Source organism: Xenopus laevis, chromosome 7L (assembly GCF_017654675.1).
Source record: "Xenopus laevis strain J_2021 chromosome 7L, Xenopus_laevis_v10.1, whole genome shotgun sequence".
In the NCBI taxonomy this organism is placed as follows: domain Eukaryota; kingdom Metazoa; phylum Chordata; class Amphibia; order Anura; family Pipidae; genus Xenopus; species Xenopus laevis.
The window spans coordinates 79,196,663-79,219,270 of NC_054383.1; the positions used below are offsets into that span (position 1 = coordinate 79,196,663).

The window sequence follows — 22,608 nt, forward strand, 5'->3', positions numbered from 1 at the left end:
AGTTGTATTGATAACAGGAAAAACACACACTTCTCCTGTTTCCATTTACATCCAAGTTGCTTTATCTAAAGCTTTATGTAAACAACTGGTTAAATCAAAATACAACATAGCTTTTATGAGCTTTTCTCCCTGGACTCGTTGATAACAGACATTTGAACTACTATTAACAGATTTAGGGTGAAGGTACACACGCAGATTTGGGGAGATTAGTCGACCAGAAACAAATCTCCTCTTCTTCGGGCGACTAATCTCCCCGAAATGCCTTCCCGCTGGCAAGAATGTGAATCGCCAGCAGGATGGTATACTAATCGATTTGGTTTTCTGAAGTCGCCAGAAGTTTCCTCGTGAGGCAACTTTTGGTGACTTTGGAAAATGAAGCAATCCGAATGCCATCCCGCCGGTGATTCACATTCTTGCCGCCGAGAAGGCATTTCGGGGAGATTAGTCGCCTGAAGAGAAGATTTGTCGCTGGGCCAATAATCTCCCACGAATCTTCACGTGTGCCACCACCATGAAGGTAGCCACAGTTGTTAAGATTTTTAAAAGATCTTCTCATTAACGTAGGACCAAGCTTATCCTGAAACGCTTGTTTAAATGTATAATTTGTCCAGCAACTAAAAAGACAATTTCAAGCAATATCATCTAGTTGAAGCTAGGCCCTGCAAACAATTGGACAATGGATACATTTTACTGTGAACTATGAAATGTTTCTAAACTGACCAATCAATTTTCTGACCAATTTGGATGAAAAATCGTTAGATGCACAATCATTCGTTGCCCATTGACCTCATGATAATTAGATTTTTTTTGGATACCACTAAAATTGGTCTTAACGTCTATGGCCACCTATACTCACTTTTTGCCATATGTGGTTGGTAGTTTGTGACCGACTGTTCTCAATAATTTAATGTAAAATGCTGCATAGCTTTCTGGCACTATGTAAATAAATAATGATGTCAATAACTTTGATTACATTGTCCATCTTGTTTTCTGTAATGTCTGTTGTGCATTTGCATTCATTTAATTGACCAGCAATATTGTGATATTATTACTTGGCCTGCTATTGTAATAATATTAAACACTTTTCCAATACTTTACTGTCGTTAGGACTTGAGCAGTATTAGGGTTAATTCACACTAGGAGATTCGGGGAGATTTTGTCGCCTGGCCACTTATTCGCCTAGTCTTCTGAGCGACAATCTATGGGAAAACATGCTGAGGCGGTTCGGGGAGATTGTCGCTCAGAAGACGAGGCAATTAGTCGCCAGGCGACAAAATCTCCCCGAATCTCCTCGTGTGAACTAACCCTTAGGTTGAGAGCTGGGTACTAGCTAGCTAGTGTAGCCATATTCGTAGAAAGAGAGGTCTGAAGCCTAGTAAGGAAAGTGGCCACACTTAGGGGTCACAGTTGTGACAGATGTACCTGTTTTTTCCCTTTTCAGTCTGCTATTAGCCATCCAATGCAAAGTTAATATGGGCCAATATTCTCCACCGATAGATAATAATAAGGGATAAGAAGTTTATAAACTGTATTAATCAAACTGTGACATACTGCTCCTGTGCATTAAACAAGCCCAGTTTTGCCAACAAATTTATTGTTGGATTTGGTTTAATGACTTGACTCGTCCCTGTGCTTGAATGGAAAGCCGGACAAGTTGTAGAAGGGTATTTGAAGTTTATCCTCTTTACAGTGGTTAGCAGGAAATCAAGGTAAAGCAGACGTTATGTCTAGATTAGTAATTAATACAGATAATTACTACATGGCAGCACATAAACCAGTGCATCTAGCATCAGAATTTAATAATCAGCCCTGTAGCATCATCTTATTTTACAGACAATCCTAATTTTCTGCTTGATAATTTGCAACAACCTTGGCTTCTCATCAGCTGCTTAGAGCCCACTGAGCATGTAAGTGTTGAAGATGGTGACCCCATGTGACAGGTTTGCAATCCTGGATCATTGATGCTATTGAGGAGTTGAAACTTTAGGCTAGTGCAATAAGGTAATTTTATAAAACACAGTATTTTCAGCCGTGTTCATTTTGAGGATTTAGTTCTCCTTTAGGGTAGGACTACACGAAGATTCTGGCGCGATCCGATGCTCTGCGACTTGTCGCATGGGACAAAAATAAGGCAAGAGATAGAATTGTCGCATGGCGTAGCAGTGTTGATCCGACGTGACACAACTGTTGGATGCAGCGTGCGGCGTCTGCATCCAACAGTCATATTGGATCAACGCTGCGACACTTCTATTACTTACCTTATTTTTGTTGCATGCATTTTGTCACAGTGTGTCGAATTGCGGCGAAAACACTTGTGGAATCCTACCCTTATGTCAGCAACAAGGAAGCAACAGCTTCCTTCCAGCTTAGCAGAGCTTTCTAAGTCCCCAGCCTGGAAATATCAGGTGCTGTCAGTGATGTAACATGGGTCATATGTGCTGACTGGATGGAAAGTTTGCCAAGATCAATTTACACTTGCACTGAGTGTGCTGACTCAGTTGTGTCAGAATTGATCTGTGTTCCCTATTTTCTTTTTTTCTGCTTTTAGTTTTAATGGACTGCTTAAACATTATTAGAAGAGGCTGTGATCAATTAACACTTAAGTAGGAATAAAAGGTAAATGCAAGAAAAATCGCCCAGTGGGAAGTAAGTTGTTTCTGCCTTTGTTATGTGCTACTTTTAGTGGGTGTATCTTAACGGGATTGTTCACCTTCCAAACACTTTTTTTCAATTCAGTTCTTTTTAGATTGTACCCCATAAATAAAGATTTTTTTTCTATTACTTTCCATTATTTATTTTTTTACAAAATCTAAGTTTAGTGTTTAATGTCCCTGTATGTGGTGTTTCAGTCTGGCAGCTCAGTAATTCAGGTGCAGACTCTAAACTGTTACAATTTTGCACCATTGAGTTGATACATTTTTCAGCAGTATCTGTGGAATATTAGCAACTATTGTATCAATTTAACAGCTGCCTGTAATGAAACCCAGAGATTCTGCTCAGCAGGGACAAAGATAAGAAATGTATCAACTAAATGTATCAATGTAGAACAGTTTACAGGGTCAACAACCCCCCCCCCCCAGCTGATTCAGAAGGTGAAAAATTACACTTTACACTTCAGTATTAAAAAAACGGTCACACAGAAAACAGAAAGTCTTTGGAAAAAGTAATTTCTGAAAACAACTAGTTGTTTGAAGGTGAACCACCTCTTTAAAAATGTGAGAAAATAACAATATAACTGCTGCTCTTTAATGATTAATCCCCTCCATCTCCTGTTAAGTTATCATCAGACTTAACTTTGTTTGTTTTGTAAGATGGGTACATATAACACTTTACAATTGTGGGGCTTCTTCACATAATGAAAGGCAGATGTGTGGAAATTTTCTGCTAAAAACGTAGCAGTGCCTTTTCTAACAAGTCCAATACAATGTAGTAGATACACCGCACACCCAGAGTTTACTCTCTCTGCAGTAGTGGTGCTGGTTCTCCATAGACCCAGCTCTGTCCCTTAGTAACAGCAACTTTTTATTCATGGATCCGCACACACACAAGTTTTCTGCAGTGGGGAAAGTGCCCCTTCTTTTTATTTGTTTACACCACCAATATCAACGTTTCAGGGGGTTCAATCTCCTTTCATCAGTATCAGTCCTCTGATGAAGCACCCAATAGCACGAAACGCGTCAGGAGGGTGTGGCTGAACATAAGGGGGGAAACACTGCACCGTGGTGTGTAATGTTGAAATGCCATGGAAGGCTTATGTGAATTGTAGTTTGTTTGAATTGAACAAATAAAAGTTTTAAGTGAGATGCTGTGCATGTCTTTGAATTTACTATTCGACCCTTGATAAATCTTATGCATTCCAGCATAAGAATATTATCCAGAACATTATCTGGAAACATGATTTTGGCATTATCACAGTTTGGTTCTGCTGTGGTGCCTCTGGACCAGGAAGGCTTGTATCTGTCAGTGAAATGAAGAGCAAGTGGGTCATGCAGCAAGACAATGACCCTAAACAAAATAGTTGATCTACCGCTGGGCTGATTCTCAGGCTGCAGGCACACAAATATGTTAACTTTGGATCATTTTAGTCAATAGACAATGTTGGACTGGGGAGATCTGGGCTCACGGTGGCTGCCACATCAGGTGCTGCACACCCCCCCTGGGCCCCCTGACCCTCACCATCACCTGCATGGCCCCCACCCCAGTCACAAATCCCCCTAAGTCCCTCTTTTACCCCCTCCCCACCAGCGCATACCTTTTCTGTGAGCGTACCTTCTCCGTGTGATCATTCGAGGAGAGGTCAGGAAGGAGCTTAGGCTAGAAGTGGCTCTGGACCATTGGGGCCCGTGAGGGCTGGGGGCGACCAGGTTTTTTCCTGGTGTCCCACGACCCAGACCGACCCTGTCAGTAAAAGTCAAAACACATTGTTTAGCTCCTATTTCTGCAGAAATATTTTAAGTTCAAAATGGTTCACATACCTTCAAGCACCACTGTATATTTTCTTTTCAACGGAATCAGTCCGATTGCCATCTTGGGGCAAATTGAAGAGGCTTCGGTTGGGGTGGGGGGGTTGCCTTCCTCTGGATCAACATGTAGTTAGGCAGGTTTTATATAGACATAAAAGTTTGAACATTTTTCAACTTTATTTGTTACTTTGTTGTTATGTTTGGCGGTGTTCGTCATTAAAATGTAGATACTATTTTTGTAATTGTATAGCAATGTATGTTAATTTTATGACAGACTTGTCTCAGTCCATCTACATTCAGCCAGAATGCACCTGAGAGTAAAGGTCCCTTTTTGTACACACTTTAAGTACAGCACTTCTGTTTAGCTTGACCAGGTGTGAACATTCTAGCAGTTTTTACTGCCTGTTTGATCAGCTGTTTTCTGCCATTTATTGTATTAGTCTTCCTCACACAGTAGGTTACATCTGCCACTATAACATTTGTTTTGAATTAAAATATTGCTGGACTTATTTTTAAACATTGCACTTGATCCCATCTAAGATGTAATGAATCTTTATTGGTGGAAAAACAATTCTATTGGGTTTAGTTACTGTTTAGATTATTTTTAGTAGACTTAAAGGAGAAGGAAAGGCTGGAGACACTTGGGGGTGCCAAACGTTAGGCACCCCCAAGTGATTGTAGCACTTACCAAAAACCGAGGGCCGGTGCTCCTATCGGGAGAAATCTGCACTGGCCCTGGGTTATAGGAGCGAGCACCATGGAGAGACCTACTTCCGTCTTCGCGCAGCTGCACATGCGCATAAGAACTAAAAGCCGAACTTTAACTTTAAAGTCGGCTTTTTCGTTCAAATGCGCATGCGTCAGTCCGGGGAAATGCGCAGCTGCGCGAAGACGGAAGTAGATATCTCTGTGGTGCTCGCTCCTATAACCCGGGGCCAGTGCAGATTTCTCCTGATAGGAGCACCGGCCCTGGGTTTTTGGTAAGTCGCTACAATCACTTGGGGGTGCCTAATGTTTGGCACCCCCAAGTGTCTCCAGCATTTCCTTCTCCTTTAAGAGGTATTGAGATCTAAATGACGGAAAACCCTGGTCCCAAACATTCTGGATAACAGGTCCCATACCAGTATATATCTATTGTCCTCTCTTAAAACACACTGGCTACATCATCCATCCCTTCAACCTAAAATGCCTGTACCTAGATGATCAATCATATAGGGATTTCTTTGCTGTTCTGAAGGCCATAGACGCAAAGATCTGATCGTACGAATCGAGGATTCGTAAGATTTTCAGGCCGTGTGTGGGGAGTCCCAACATTTTTCGTCCCACAAGATCGGTCATTTGGTGGATCGGACAGGTTAAAAGATTTCTGTCGGCTGAAGATAATATCTCTGCGTGTATTGCCGATCTTACAATTTTCAGAGCGAGACTGTCACTAGTTTTTGTCGGACATAACTTTTGTACGATTGCTGTCAGGGGCAGAACATCGGCTGATCTGTTCTTTTGCACTTTATTTGATCGGAATGGTTAGTGGCAGGTCAGGAGACGGGGAAGTCCGATTGTATGATGATTCGTACAATCGGATCTTTGCGTCTATAGCCAGCTTAAAGGAATAGTTCAGTGTGAAAATAAAAACTGGGTAAATAGGCTGTGCAAAATAAAAAAATTTCTAATATAGTTAGTTAGCCAAAAATGTAATGTATAAAGGCTGGAGTGAACAGATGTCTAATAAAACAGCCAGAATCCAACTTCCTGCTTTTCAGCTCTATAACTCTGAGTTAGTCAGCGACTTGAAGGGGGGCCACATGGTACATTTCTGTTCAGTGAGTTTGTAATTGATCCTCAGCATTCAGCTCAGATTCAAAAGCAACAGATATGACCCATTTGGCACCCCCTCAAGTCTCTGATTGGTTACTGTCTTGTAGCCAGGGTAACCAGTCAGTGTAAACCAAGAGAGCTTAAAAGCAGGAAGTAGTGCTCTGACTGACTTGTTATACATCAAATCACTCCAGCCTTTATACATTACATTTTTGGCTAACTAACTATATTAGAAACATTTTTTATTGCACAGCCTATCTATTTACCCAGTTTTTATTTTTACACTGAACAATTCCTTTAAAGGGATACTGTCATGGGAAAAAAAAAATTTCTTCAAAATGAATCAGTTAATAGCGCTGTTCAAGCAGAATTCTGCACTGAAATCCATTTCTCAAAAGAACAAACAGATTTTTTTATATTCAATTTTGAAATCTGACATGGGGCTAGACATATTGTCAATTTCCCAGCTGCCCCAAGTCATGTGACTTGTGCTCTGGAAAAACTTCAATCACTCTTTACTGCTGTACTGCAAGTTGGAGTGATATCACCCCCTCTCTTTCTTCCCCCAGCAGCCAAACAAAAGAACAATGGGAAGGTAACCAGATATCAGCTTCCTAACACAAGATAACAGCTGCCTGGTAGATCTAATAACAACACTCAATAGTAAAAACCCATGTCTCACTGAGACACATTCAGTTACATTGAGAAGGAAAAACAGCAGCCTGCCAGAAAGCATTTCTCTCCTAAAGTGCTGGCACAAGTCACATGATCAGGGGCAGCTGGTAAATTGACAAAATGTCTAGCCCCATGTCAGATTTCAAAATTGAATATAAAAAAATCTGTTTGCTCTTTTGAGAAATGGATTTCAGTACAGAATTCTGCTGGAGTAGCACTATTAACTGATGCGTTTTGAAAAAACAAACATTTTAACCATTTTCACATTGGTATACATGTATGGGACTGTTATCCAGAATACTCAGGACCTGGGGTTTTCTAGGTAACAGATCTTTCTGTAATTTGGATCTCCATTCCTAGGGTTGCCACGTTTTCAGTTCGGTATAAACGGCAGGGGACAGATGACGTCAGGGGACTGGCCAGTGACTTCAGGGGTGGGGCTGATGATGTCAGAGGTGGGACTGATGACATGACGATTAGTGATTGGCTGATTGCCATGTCATTAAGTTCAATGTCCTGTTCGGATTTCCAAAATAGGCACGTTTTACCCGGACAGCCCTTCCGAAAACCGGGCTGTCCGGGTGAAATCCGTACAAGTCGCAACCATAGCCATACCTTAAGTCTACAAAAAAAATAATTTAAACGTTAAATAAACACAATAGGCTGGTTTTGCCTCCAATAAGGATTAATTATATGTTAGTTTGTATCAAGTACAAGGTACTATTTTATTATTACAGAGAAAAGGGAAATAATTTAAGATTTGGATTATTTGGATAAAATGGAGAGTATGGGATGCGGCCTTTCCATAACTTGGAGCTTTCTGGATAACGGGTTTATGATTCTTTAGGGCCAGTGCAGTTAGTACTGTCAGTGCTATGCTGATGAATCATTATCTAGTATAATCCTCCTGCTGGAGGATCACAAGAGTTACATTCATGCCATGAATTGCTGTATAATTAGATTACAGAGGCAGCTCTTATCATTCTGTTGAGTAAGAAACTAGATTTGAGGGGATGAAGGAGCTAGATGTATTTCCGGTTGGCTGTGACCTCCCTCGTTTGCCAGTTAGCAGAACTTACTTTTCAGTACTAAAAGTGCAATTCTATGCACAGTGAATGTGTGGTCTGGCTAATAAACAACCATCATAATACTGGCTTGCCATATTGATTTTTGTTTGACCATCTTAAACTCCTCAAGATGACTACATTTAGCCATTCTGACGCTAATATGGCTGATAACAGATAATAGTATTTTGCAATCATTTTTAAAACCAAACAATCTATGACTAGCTTCAAGAGGTAATTCGCCATTAATTTACTGTAACTTTTAGTTTATTAATTGGTCTTCATTTTTAATTTCTTATTTTTAAACTATTTAACCTCCTACTTCTGACTAGCTCACTGGCCCAGGTTCACTCACAGCTCAATGGAACTACAATTTAATTGTTATTGTTGCTTGTTATTTCTGTTTAGGCCCTCTCCTATTCATATTCCAATCTATCATTCAAAACACTGTCAGTTTGCTAAGGTAATTTTGTCCCTAGCAACCATATAGCTGCGGAAATTTTCAAAACAGAGAGCTGCTGATCAAAAAGCAAAATAATTCAAAAAACGCAAAATAATAAAAAATGAAGACCAATCGAAAAAGGTCTCAGAATAGCACTTTCTACATAATACTAAAAGTTAATTTAAGGAACTTTGATAATGTTATATTTATTGTCCCTTTATAGAAACATATTTTTTAAACTAGGAGGTAGAATTAACATTTGAATGAGCAGAAATGATTAAGGGTTTGAAATAGGGATGCACTATCCACTCCTTCTTAAAAGATTCGGCCGAATACCGAACCAAATCCGAACCCTAATTTAATATGCAAATTAGGGGTGGGAAGGGGAAAATATTTTTTCTTGTCTTGTGACAAAAAGTCACGCGATTTCCCTCCCCACCTCTAATTTGCATATGCAAATTAGGATTCGGATTCTGTTTCGGCCTGGCAGAAGGATTCGACCAATCCAAATCCTGCTTAAAAAGGCTGAATCCCGAACCGAATCCTGGATTCAGTACATCCCTAGTTTGAAACCATATTTTTATCCTGAGTGTGTATCACTCATTGTACAGTGGAATTGTAACTATAGTAATTCATGGCAATGGCATTTTAAGTGCCAAAATGAAAGACAGGAAAGGGGGAAGTGTGATGTGGCAGTGTAATCCCATTTTTTGTATTACAAACATAAGTGTTTTGTTGCATTAGCTGCCAGTTGTTGAACACAGAGAGACTGTCCTTGATTAAAAGGATCAATCCCATAGTTTTCTTTACTTATCTGGCCTCCAAACATTTTCCCTGCAATGAAATCTGCCTTTTCATCCTGGAACATGACGTTTTTCAGGTTCATGGTCAGTGAACTTGGTATTCCTTCTTGCAGACGTAAATATATATATATTTATTTTATTTCTTAATTTGAATATTCCATGACTACTTTCTTATCTCAGTAGAAGATGTCATAGAGGAGTACAAAGTAGTAGTGTTTTTAATCCACCACAAACAGACCTGGTTGAACATCAGCTAAGAACATGCATATTCTTTAGAAAATCCTTTGTCACGTCCTAAAACACCGGCTTGCTGTGTGATAAGGCTTCAGCTTTGTTTACATTCCTTTCCGAGGTATAACTCTGCTTTGAGCAATTAAAGCTGGAAAGAGCTGGATTGTCTTCCAGGCTGTCGTTTTTCAGAACTTTCCGAGAGGCGACAGATCTGTAAGGTGCTGTTAATATACTCTCCTCTGTTGGATGCATTTTACCTTCTTATTTCACTATAGTAAGTTTTTTTTACTTTTCTTTTCCTTTTTTTCATTTCATTTTCCTCTGTTCTTAAAAAACTTGTAGCACAAAAAGTACCTTTCTTTATTCAGACATTCATTTTTCAGGCAGCATTTACCTAGGGTGCATGTAGGAAGTAGTGTGTGTATTGGGGGGAGGGTAAACTGGGTTAAAATGGGTAACTGCACAATCATGGGTAAATAGGGGGTTCAGGGAGAGTATTGAATAGGACGGCCATCAATATGAAGGTTGGGGACTATTGTGGTCAGAGTAAGGAAAACAGAAACAGTGGGAAGAAATTAGGGTACTCATTCTTACTCATGCGTTTAACTGTTATTGATTTATTATGGGAGAGCTAAAGTGATATGTTAAATTATTGTGTTTGCATGACTTTCCATGACCATTTAAAAGAGCATGGAGCTGCCATGTGGTTAGTTCATGCATTATCTGCTGTCACTAGAAGAGAGTTTTTTTCAGCTGGTGGTGCTGTTCAACTAAGGTAAAGTAGCATGAGTTTCACCTTGTACTATCCTTCAAGTTTTGGTAGCACCATACAATCTTCTCACTGCCCTTGTGAGCAGTTGGATCCCATTGTATATGTTATCTATCATTCCAGATACTTGAATATAAATAAGAGATCTTTGGGATACCATAAAGGAGTAATTCACCTGTTATTTAATGTTTGGTATGTAGTAGATTAACCTGTTCTGAGCAACTTTTCTTGTGATTTTACAGAAAAATTGCATTTTCCTGAACAGCAAAAAAGTAATATTTATGTAACTGAAACACTGCTATTTTCAGTTAGTTTCAGTTCCTCTAGGTTTGCCTTTCTGATCCCAGCAGAAGATATAACTGATAATCAGAAAGGTTTATTTCACTTCCTGTGTTGTTAAAAATCCAATTTCAAACGGAACTGAACTAATAAAGTTGGGAAATATAACTGTACTTTATGGCAATGGAGCATACTTTTCTAGAGGTATAATGTGTAGTATGTTCTTTTCATTACACAAAATGTAAACTCAATCAACAAGTCCTACAATACATAAATCCCTTGTAATTATAGTTAAAAAGTAGTAAGATGTAAGATCCCTTTTCTTGTTTTTTCTAGGAAGGATTTGTTGAATTGTCTCGTAATGCATTTGTGAAATATAAAATCCCAGGTGTTCTGCTGTTCAGTCTGTTTATTGGATGGCTTCTGCACTAACTGTAAAGTCTGAGAGTCAAATGCTTATAGATGATGGAATCCCACCAGCCAAGAAGCCCAGGTAAGTTTATATATTTATATAGTTTATATATTTACTGTATATAATAATTTAACATTGCATTGCTTTGTATCCAATTTGTGAACAATATTATTTGGTATAGCATCAGCTTCTGTGACAGGTGAACTTAGTTTCTTGCTTGTTGATCCCTGACAATCCCTAAGCTTGAATTTTCAGTAACAGCCCAGAGCATACTGAACATTTGCAGGGTCACCAACATCTCTGAAAGCCTGAATCCTTACTTGTATAGGACTACTAAAACCAGCTGGTTCAGTAAGTTCAGTATATGAATATAGCATTTCTAGCTATAATAAATTTTAGACTAGTTCTCCCAACAAAACCCAACAAACTCCCATCCTCGATTTTATCTTAGTTATCATTAAAATAACTCAAACAATCAGGTTGAGAAAAAAAAAATCTCGAACTGTACAAATTTTTTGGACCTTTCTCCCAAATCCCCCGATTTTTGCAGGTTATTGCCTGAAAACTCCAAATTTTTTTGATTATCGGGCTAAACCCAGCGCAGACCACAATATCTTCAAATTGGGATAGGGACATTTGCCATTGACTTATACAAGACCTCGACAGGTTTGAGATGCTGGGTTTTCGGATTTGGGATTTTTGCAGCATCGGGGTATAATAAATCTTCAAAAATACGAGTTTTTGCCACCAAAAAAAATGGAGTTTTAGTAAATAACCCCTATATATTTATTAGATACATGTAATTACTGGTAAATTTGCACTGGAAGATGTTTCAAAGTGAATTGTTACTATAGTATGTGTGTTCAAGTGGTGCAGCCACACAAATTGTATACACCAATGCTGGCCCTAGTAGCCTACATACTGTGAGATTCAGGTTAACAGGTATCATAGCCACGGAACAGTTTTTAGTACAGAAATGGAGTCTGTCACCAACTTTCACGTTTTAAATGCAGCTTGGCTGGCTTTTATGCTTTTATTTGGAACCAAATCCACTTCTAAGCATGCTAGCTTCACAGTCCTTTGGAGGCAGTGTCGGACTGGGATACCAGGGGCCCACCAGAAAACCTTAGGTTGAGGGCCCACTTTCCAAGCTTTTATACCTCCTCTCCTCACTCAACCTCTTTATTCTCCTAGTCTCTTTTCTCTACATACTATACTCTATTCTTCCATTATTAAGCCTCTTTATTCCCATAAAGAAATAGAGAATGACCATTAAATAGGCCAAAAGGTTAGAAGCAGGAGGGCCCACTGACACCTTGGCCCACCTGGAGTTTTCCTGGTATCCCGGTGGGCTAGTCCGACACTGTTTGGCAGTCTCTCCAATACTTCAGGTCAGCAGGGAATCACAATGTCCTTCCCAGCTACACACACAATCACACCTCCTTCCTGCACATGGAGATTTTCACTGGCTACTCACCCTCCTCCACTCATGGAGGTCTCCAGGTGGGAATAGGGTTGCCATCTGGCCTGTATTTTACCGTCCTGGTCGGTAAAAATGATGGTTGATCCCAATGTTATTAATTGGGTAAAAAGATAAATATATAGGAAGGCCGGTATTTTTTTCCAGAAAATGTGGCAACCCTAGGTACTGAGGTGCAGCTTTATTACCTAGCTACCTCTACTTAAAGGAAAACTATACCCCCCAAACAATGTAGGTCTCTATTAAAAGATACTAAGTAAAACAGCTCATGTGTAAAACCCTGCCTTTTGCTTCCTCACTTCTTCCTGTTACAGTTAGGGGCCGATTCATCAAGGGTCGAATATCGAGGGTTAATTAACCCTCGATATTCGACTAGGAACTAAAATCCTTCGACTTCGAATAGCGAAGTCGAAGGATTTAGTGCAGATAGTACGATCGAACGATCGAAGGATTATTCCTTCGATCGAACGATTAAATCCAACGAATGAAGGAATATCCTTCGATCAAAAAAAGGTAGCCAAGCCTATGGGGACCTTCCCCATAGGCTAACATTGACTTCGGTAGCTTTTAGATGCCGAACTAGGGGGTCGAAGTTTTTTTTAAAGAGACAGTACTTCGACTATCGAATGGTCGAATAGTCGAACGATTTTTACTTCGAATCCTTCGATTCGAAGTCGTAGTCGAAGGTCGAAGTAGCCCAAAAAAAACTTCGAAATTCGAAGTTTTTTTACTTCGAATCCTTCACTCGAGCTTGATGAATCGGCCCCTTAGTGTTGTAGTATTTCTGGTCTCTGAGGCAGCACAGATTGAGTCACGAAATGGTGGCTCAAGGCAAGAGATGTAAAAGGAAAATATTTATGTAAATATATATTCCAGTTTGGTAAGATTCTTTAATATGTCATTCAATTTTATATAAATCTGTTGCTTAAGTATTCATTTTGGGGTATAGTTTTCCTTTAAGCAGCTGCAAAACACTTAATGGAGCATGGAATGGAAGGCCCACCTTGCTCTCCTCCATTATCCAGTTTTTGCTAAGCCGGTGTACAAATACAGCCATGCTTGCTGCAAGAACACAATCTTCTCTGGAGTTTTATATTCACCAGTCTAATACTGGTGAAATATACACACCATAATTTCTAACACATCTCTTACAATACATACAAGAAAAAGAACACAAGTTGAGAAAATGGCACATTTTGAAAACTCCTGCATTCATGTTAAAAAAAAAAAAAGATCTAACAGGATTTCAGCCACCTACAGTGCTTAAACTAGCTTGATCCTGCAGTTTGTTTTGAACAATCCTCTGTTGCCATAGAATGTGTTCGTGGCCAGCAATATGCTCAAACAAAGAATTTTTAACCCATGAATTTGCACACTTTTAAAAGAACTGAAGTATACTACACAATATGTTACTTAATTAATTGTAACAATGTTCTTTAATATTATTGAAGGTAATATTCAAGAAAATGTGAAGTAAATCTGTTATTTTTATTCTGCATATGTAGCAATAAGATTGTTCATAGTTTACATTACTTGCAGCAGTTTCAGAGAAATGCCAGTAACTAATTGAAAAATATTAAAAATATTCAGTAGGGACAGAACCTGCTGCGCAGGCTGTGAAATGAGCAAATGTATCAAATTATAACTGTTTAGAGCGAAAGCTATCTAGTTATAAAGCTGCAAGGAGCAAAACATAAGAGGAATAAAATATATATTTTTTAATAAACTGCATTTTTTAAAATAGTAAAAAAATAGAAAGCAATTGAAGAAAAAATTTGTTTTTTTAACCAATGTTTTGTAATGTTTTATTTTGCGTCTAGGTTTATGCTAAAATTATGTTTAATTAAATGCCTTGTGAGATATAAAACAGCAAGGACTACCACATTTAATATAATTATGATATGTTTGTAATATCATGTGATTATGATATGTGATAATTATGTATAATTGATATACCTATTTTAAAGCTGCAATGAGTTTCTGTTCATTAGGTGCAGCAAAAGCAAATCAACCCTCACTGAGCTTGTGTACTGATGGAAGCAGAGATTGGCCAAATGCAAAATCGGGCATTTTTAGGCCGATCTCAAAGCAGTGATTATCAATACAGCTACAGGAAATGCAGAAGGGAGCAGATTCAGTTTTTTTCTCAGTCTCCAGATAAGATGCAGGCTATTAGCAGTGAAGCCAACACTTCGGGGTTATTTATCAAAGGTTGAGTGTTACAGTTTTTTTTACCTCAAATGAACTCGAAACTCGAATGGTACCTTATTTAAAGAAAAAAACTCTAATATTCAAACGAATGATACCAACCCGAAAACTTGAATGCATTAAAACGCAATTCGAATCTAGTTTTCCTCCGAAAGAGACTCGTATGTCAGGAAGGCTATTAACTTTTTCAAATAGGTTGGCGGAGCTCTACCATTGACTTCTACATGAGCTCAGCCAGTTGGTGGTTTTAAACTCGAAATTGTGAGTTTTTTACCAAAAAATTCGAATTTACCATTTGAACCTTAGTAAATTTGCCCCTTTGTGAGTCCAGGGCCTAAGACATGAAATTCCCATTTCATAAATTTAACATAAGGCTGTTTAAGGAAGCACATTGATCTATTCAATTGTCAAAAATGTATCTGATTACTGATGCATTTATCAGTACTAAATAGTTATATTTATCCTGGCCCTTTCAGATCAAGAAGGGTAGAAAATGACATAAAAAACGTATAAGCTTATAAGCTTATAAACTTATAAGTACTGCATGTTTATGCCTAAATAGGCACTGACTGAAATCACGCAAGCATGCTTTTGTTGATATTAGCACTTTATAATTGATGGTAATTAAATAAAAAGTGAGTGTGTAAGCAATTCCACCCAAGCATGCCAGTTTAGCTTGCAATCAGGAAGTTTCCTACCTCTATCCATATTCAGGAGGTTCCCTGTCCTGGAAATCACTTCAGAGCAAATAATCGATGTCAACTCTCATTGCTGCAAATACAAGGGAACTGACAATCCCCAGGCCTTCTTGAGGTATGTTTGGGCTGAAAAAAAGTTTATAGCAGAACATAATCATCTTCATAAGATCAGGATTCAAAATGCTTTTCAAATGTGAAAGGCTTGTGCAGAGTTAAAAATATTATACACATGTCTTTTGCCTGTAAAACATAAGGTCATTATTTTCTAAGCCTTATAAGGCCCAGATGTCTAGTTACTTAAGCCAGTGATCAGCAACAGGCATATTATACCTAAAATGGTAAACACTGTATTTAGCCAGGCTTACTCCATTTCCTTGACTGTTGCTGCAGGTGAATGTTTACATTAGTTGTGAAAAATTAACAATATAGTTTATTTGGACTAAACATAAGATTTTATACATAATACAAGACATTTGCAAAATACCTTACCTGGTATTCTGAAGGGTGTATATATTTCCTAAGGCTGTATGAACTAAATCATAAAAAGAATACAGAATTATAGTCAAATTCTGCTGTCCTTGTCACCCTAAGACAGACAGTCTGATTCTGCCCCCCACTTGCACCCGGTGCTTACCTTTGCAGGGACCTATTACTAATGTGCAGAGTGCAATTGCGTTGTCTGCACTAGAAGAGCCAAAATTTTAGATAAAAAAAAAATCTGAATTTCGGCTCTTAAAGTTACCGCCCTTGGTAACTTGCGGGCTGTTGCTTCCTCCTTTTAAGGATTGAGGCAAACAGTCGAGTAGATTCTAGAGATCATTTCATGAACCTGTATATACAGTACGTATAACACATAAATATCTTTCGTTTCAGAAAGCTCTTGCCAAGTCTGAAGACAAAGAAACCTCAGGAGCTTGTTTTGGTTATTGGAACTGGTATAAGTGCTGCAGTTGCACCTCAGGTTCCTGCTCTGAAATCTTGGAAGGGACTAATCCAGGCCCTTCTTGATGCTGCTAATGACTTTGACTTGCTGGAAGAGGAGGAAAGCAAAAAGTTCCAGAAATGCCTTCATGAAGACAAGAACCTTATTCACGTGGCTCATGACTTGATTCAGAAGCTGTCACCGGTCAGTGTTATCCAGATTTATTCGAAAAATAATTCTTTTTAGTGCTATTCACAGCAATTTATGCTTTAACGTTAAGCTTAATACATGGTTGTGATGCTTGTTCAAATTAGGTAAATACCATAAGACAAAAAAAATTGAGAGCCATTTCTATTTTGTGCCACCATTTAACTCCCCACATCTCAATAATTATTCTTATGTTACATTCTAAAGGTTACACATTTATAAAGTTTTTGTCATTTTTGTGTGTATTATGTAGACACATTTATAAAGCTGCTAACCCATGAATATTCTGTGGTTTTCTAGAGAACGATTTGATGTTATGTGACAGGCTGATATGTTTGATCAAAAAGCTTTTCATTCAATTAAAAGGGGAACTATCGCGGAAATAGATATTTTTTATATAAGCTTCAGGATACTGCAATAAGAAGTTTTCTAAATATAATCAATGAAAATGTTTGTACCGTTTCTGAAATAATCAAATTTATCTTTACTATCCCTCTCTCAGCATCAGTATCTGTTTCTTGTTTCAGCTATTCATTGACGGTTTGATCCAATATATCTTATAGGGGGGCTTCTTTTGCCTAGATGTGTTAGAGTTCACTCTATTAAAATTGCCAGACATCATGTCTCTCTACATGCAGAATTTGTGCAAAAGTCAGTTATTTTGTTAGATTTTGTTTGTACTGGGATCAGTTTTTGAATGAGCTCTAATTCATCTGCTAGGAAATCCCCCTATAAGATATATAGATGAATATACAGTAGCTCATTCTGATACTTATTAACACAAGTGTTATTCATGACTTTCCACAAAGTATTCTAATATGTTAGGTATATTTTACTCCACAGCGCACTAGCAATGTTAGGTCCACCTTCTTTAAAGACTGCTTATATGAGGTGTTTGATGATCTCGAGTCAAAGATGGAGGATTCTGGAAAACAGCTTTTACAGTCAGTGGTACAACTAATGGAGCATGGAGCCCTTGTTTTAACTACTAATTTTGACAACTTGCTTGAAATATATGCCATTCATCAAGGAAAGCAACTGGAATCATTAGATTTGACAGATGAAAAAAAGGTAAGAAATTGATGAAAACTCTTTAATATTGTTTTTAGAATATTTCTAAACTTTTTTTAATCTTCCTGATTTCCATTACCACCCACAGCTTCATATCACATGCTTCCTTTAGTTTTGGAAATCATAGGAAGCAGGCAGGTTCCATTTTGTAGGATCTGTTATTAAGTCAAACTATGCATTATCCCAAAATCATTTATATGTGTCAGAATGGGGTATCTGATGCCCATGCCCTTAGATATTGAGGAGAGACAAGGAATGTGAGTAGTGCAGTGACATCTAGTAAGTGCAGAATGGAAAGTGAAAGTCAGAGGCACAACAAGAATTTGGGTTTCATGTTTAGTTTGGAAAGAGCTTTTATTATACAACTTTTTTTTTTACAGTGTTTTACAGTCCCGTTTAACATAATCCAGAATTAGGCATGAATTATTAAACCTCATTGCAAACTACATTATCATTGTCATTTCTTGGTAAAAAATATCTAGCCAACATTATCTTTGGCCCTAGCCATATACTTATGTTCCCTAATGTTTTGTTTGAGTGAGCATGTTGTCTTATACACAGAGATGCAGCAGGCATGTATACTACAAAATCAGAAAGGCAGTTCAGATACTGATACTGCATACTGCCAGATGTGATTTTAATCATTCTGTGCATTTTGAATACTGGAAAGAGAAGAAAAAGAATGCAAACAATTCAGAAACTATATAAAATAAAATCAGTTGCTAAAAACAGGACATTCTATAATATACTAAAATAAAATGAACAATGAACTATTTTTTTAGATATGTGGGGGCAGATTTATCAACGGTCGAGGTGAATTTTAGAATTCAAAAAATTTGAAATTCAAGCTATTTTTTGTGTACTTTGACTAGGGAATAGTCCAAATTCGATTAGAATTTGAAAAAAAATTGAATATCAGAATTTATCATGTACTTGATAAACTATATTTGGTAATATTATATGAACAAAAGGTTAAAGTGTCAAGATAAAATGCAAAAATATCCACAATTTAAAAACAATGAGCCTTACTAGTAGCAAAGCCTTTTCAATTTGTTCATCTTTAGCAACCTAACATTTGTTATGAAGACAAATATATAATGAATAAAGTTCAGCATTGTGCTTTTTTATACAGGTCATGGAAAACCAATAAGATTTCTGATATCATCATTATTTTTTTATAATACACAAGAACCATGAATATCCTGTAAATGATATCCTTATAAATAGTGCTTGGTGATGTCATTTCTGTCACATGACTCACTGAAACTTGTGTATTAAAATAAATAAAGTATCCCCTGTTGCAAAATATAAGGATATTAGAAGTCATCTCGGAGTTCCATACCGTATAAAAACACTCGGCCTTATACTTATACTTTACAAGAGTGGATACTTTTTTCACTATATAATTTACAGAATATTCTTGGCTCTTTTGTATTTTAAAAAAAAAGGATAAAATAACACATTCATGAGTTTTTGCTGAAACGAATTTAGATGATTAAGATTGGAGCAGAGCCAGGAGTTCCAGGAAAAAGCATTGCTATTATAATAATAAAACTCTTGAACCTTTTATATGATTGATTTAAAACTTTTTCAAATAGTATCTTATTATTGCACTTTGATAAAATCACAGCAGAGTAATTAATGACTTCCTTTGCCCAAAACAGGGCCCCTAAACTGCAGATGATCCTGTTAAAAACTAGTACAGAACTAGGATGCACTTCATAGTCTTGTGATCATTTAACTTGAGGCCCACTTGGCTGGATGAATGCAAGTTGGTGATCCACATGTAACTGCAGTATCTGACTTATGCATGTAGTCCTGTTTGTTGAATATCCTAAAAAGTTGTCAGTTCCTTAACTAAGTTAAGAGCTACTGCAGTGGTGGAATCTATATACTCAGTGTGTAAATGGCTGGAACTAGAAGAGTAAAAATAAAGGTACTTGGTGGAACAGTGAAGGATGGGACAGTGTTATCCTTTACTAGACTTAAGCTGACAATTCAATGAACTGACATTTATTTCATTGCAGGTCTTAGAGTGGGCTCAGGAGAAAAAAAAGTTGAGTGTGTTACACATACATGGAGTGTACACAAACCCCAGTGGTATTGTTCTCCACCCAGCTGGCTACCAGAATGTGCTAAGGAACACAGAAGTCATGGTAAGAGTGTTTTATTGAAAAATAATGTTATCTATGTAGTCTGTTTAAAAATCTATGGGTTACCATATCACTGCAAAAAACTAAAGGGCAAGTCAGTTCAACTCCAGTTAAAAGGTTGCACTGATTGCTATTTCATTTAAATCCAGCCCTGCAACATGCATTTACTACAATTGTAAGTAATCTGGTAACCCTGCTTTTGCTATAACAATATCATTGCACCTATAAGTCATTTATAAACTATGTAATTGGGTTGGAGTGATATTTTTAATATTTTAAACAAACAATTCATTTGAATTGTTTGCTCAGATTGCATATTAACCCAATTATTTCTCTGTCCAGCGAGAGATCCAGAAGCTGTATGAAACAAAGTCATTCCTTTTCCTTGGCTGTGGCCGCACTGTGGATGATACAACATTTCAGGCGCTCTTTCTGGAGGCAGTGAAACACAAGTCAGACTTGGAGCATTTCATGCTGGTTCGCAGAGAAGATGTAGAGGAGTTCAAAAAACTGAGAGAGAATATGTTGGATAAGGGCATCAAAGTGATTTCATATGGCACCGAGTACACTGATTTGCCAGAATACTTTGAGAGGCTCGCTAATGAAATTTCTACTAAAGAACGCACAGGTATGTCTAGAATTGAAGCATTAAATGGCAATAATATTCCTTCATTTTGTATTTTTGTATTTAAGTCTTTCCGTGCCAGAAGAAGAAGAAGAAGTTTGCACATTATTTCCATTTAACTGACAGTTTTTGGAACATATTGCGCTATGTTACTTTAGGGGCATTTCCCAGCCTTACCCTTTTGTTATGAACCAGGGGTAGCAAATTGAAGTGTTTCAATTTTTGCAGATTTCAGCATACATCAGTGTTTACATAGCACCCTGCCAATTTCCTCAATATTAACATGATACTGTGCAACAAATAGTATTCAACCTACTTTTGTTAATTTTATCATGGGAACAATTCACCCTTTCTTGGGTTATTCAGTTTAGCCCCTTATCTCTGAATCTTTTACACATAATTCAACCTTACTCCTTTCTGTTCTTGTTTTTACTGACCAATTTTTTTTTCCTTAAATTATATGTGACAAAGTGATCAAGGGACTTATCTCATTCAGACATGAAACAGGGAATCAATGTTGTGTCGATGTAAGACAAACACATCACCAATGTATCTTCACCAGGCCAAGCAATGCCTTGCGAAGTCTACATTGAGATAAACAGGCAGTTCTTTTAGTCTAGCCTTGACTCTAACACTTTTCCATTGTAGGCACATTACTTAGCTGTTATGATTCTGCTACATTGTCCTGTATGCTTTATTGGAAAAATGCAAAAAATATTTGAAAACATAAAGGCATAAGCAAATGAAAGGGCAACTTTGGAACCCAACAGGGTACCATGTAGCTGGAAATAAAACTGATCCCCAAAAGTGAAATAGTTACAGCATTTAATGATTGCCAGTATTTTAGAATTCCCAACAACACAATCAAGGAAACACAACCAAAAAATGTGCCATGTCTATAAAATAAGACAGTGCTGTCTGTATCTTGTTGCGTACCCTCTGTGGGTGTTTGGTCTCGCCTCCTATAAAAAAAATAAACTTAAAACTGCTCTCCCTGGTGTAAATCAAGATCTTGTATTAAGTTAATACAGTAGTCCTCTTACACTGAGAGTAGTGTCAATGTTTTGTATGTCTGCAGAGTGCAACCTCTATAAAGACATGAGATCAATACAGGAACTGCAGATCCAGCATAAGATATTAAAGGGGAACTATCGCGAAAAATTTAAATTAAGTATAAGCTTCAGCATACTGAAATAAGAGGTTTTCTAAATATAATCAATGAAAAATTAGATTTTCATTGACAGATCCAATATATCTTATAGGGGGGCTTTCTTTACTAGCAGATGAATTAGAGCTAAGAATTATTGAAAGTTTTTGCAGAACTGAATCCGAACCCTAATTTGCATATGCAAATTAGTAAAAGGAAAGGTTAAAGAGAACCACACTATTAAAATTGTTTAACTTCTTTGTTTGTGTGATGAAAAGTCACATGATTTTTTTAGGATTCTGGTTTGGCCAGGTACTTGGATTTGTCTGAATCCTACTAAAAATGTCCAAATCCCGAACTGAATCTAGATTCGGTGGATCCATAATAATTTCCTTTAGAGAAGTGGTAGAACTGTGAACTGAGTGAGATTAGAGAATACCTTCTGGCTGTTCTAAATACTACTGAGAGCCCAAATTGAAGGTCAGTTATGAAGATATTTGAGGTAAACACATTTTTGCTCTCCTAGATATTTTCGAAATATTGGTGATACAACATTGCTTTATATTTAATATAGTGTAACGTGGACACTGACCAAATGTATTTAAACGCTTTCTTCGCCTACCTAAAAACATCTGAAAACACTACTTTAGAAGAGGAGTACTCCTCTGGATGTAATGGTACTGTTGGGGAATTCATTGGAGCTGCACAGGGCTGTGGAAAGTGCTCATATAAGAATACAAACAGCTCAGTGTACAGTAATTTTCTTGTTGAAAAACTTCACATGACACCTGATTTGGGTTACCATAGCAACATTTGTACACAGTCAGAAGTAGGTCTACTGTGTTGGATGGGCAAAATGATTGTTAGCTCAATGGTTTGCAGAGGTAGTTGTTGATTTGCACAGATTTATCATTCTGTGTATGACTAGCTTAAGGCCATAAATCATAAATCATTAAACAATACTGGCAAATACTTTTTGCACTTCTTCAGGAGTTGCCATGTGGTGTATGTTGTGGTGCAGCCATTGAGGAACATGCTATCAATACATTTGCAGTGTAAAAGTTACTCCTATACAATGCTCATGAATACTACTTATATACAAATCCATAAAGTTCAGTTTCTCATCATAATAACAGTAATATAA

General features: G+C 37.5%; 1 protein-coding gene across 5 annotated transcripts in view; it reads left to right on the forward strand.

The window, feature by feature from the left end:
* The window catches only part of fam118b.L (family with sequence similarity 118 member B L homeolog), a 37,138-nt gene that overhangs the window by 3,223 nt on the left and 11,307 nt on the right, over positions 1 to 22,608 (forward strand). For 2 of the 5 annotated variants that reach the window (XM_018225747.2, XM_018225748.2), the window contains exons 2-7: positions 10,878 to 11,034; positions 15,356 to 15,454; positions 16,213 to 16,465; positions 17,312 to 17,539; positions 19,567 to 19,695; positions 20,035 to 20,320. In XM_018225747.2, coding sequence (XP_018081236.1) covers positions 10,958 to 11,034; positions 15,356 to 15,454; positions 16,213 to 16,465; positions 17,312 to 17,539; positions 19,567 to 19,695; positions 20,035 to 20,320 — 1,072 coding nt within the window. In that variant the 5' untranslated portion in view covers positions 10,878 to 10,957. Of the gene's footprint in view, positions 1 to 9,698; positions 9,768 to 10,877; positions 11,035 to 15,355; positions 15,455 to 16,212; positions 16,466 to 17,311; positions 17,540 to 19,566; positions 19,696 to 20,034; positions 20,321 to 22,608 lie in introns of those variants that run through there. The other 3 variants (XM_018225749.2, XM_018225750.2, XM_041569219.1) reach the window with 2 other exon arrangements.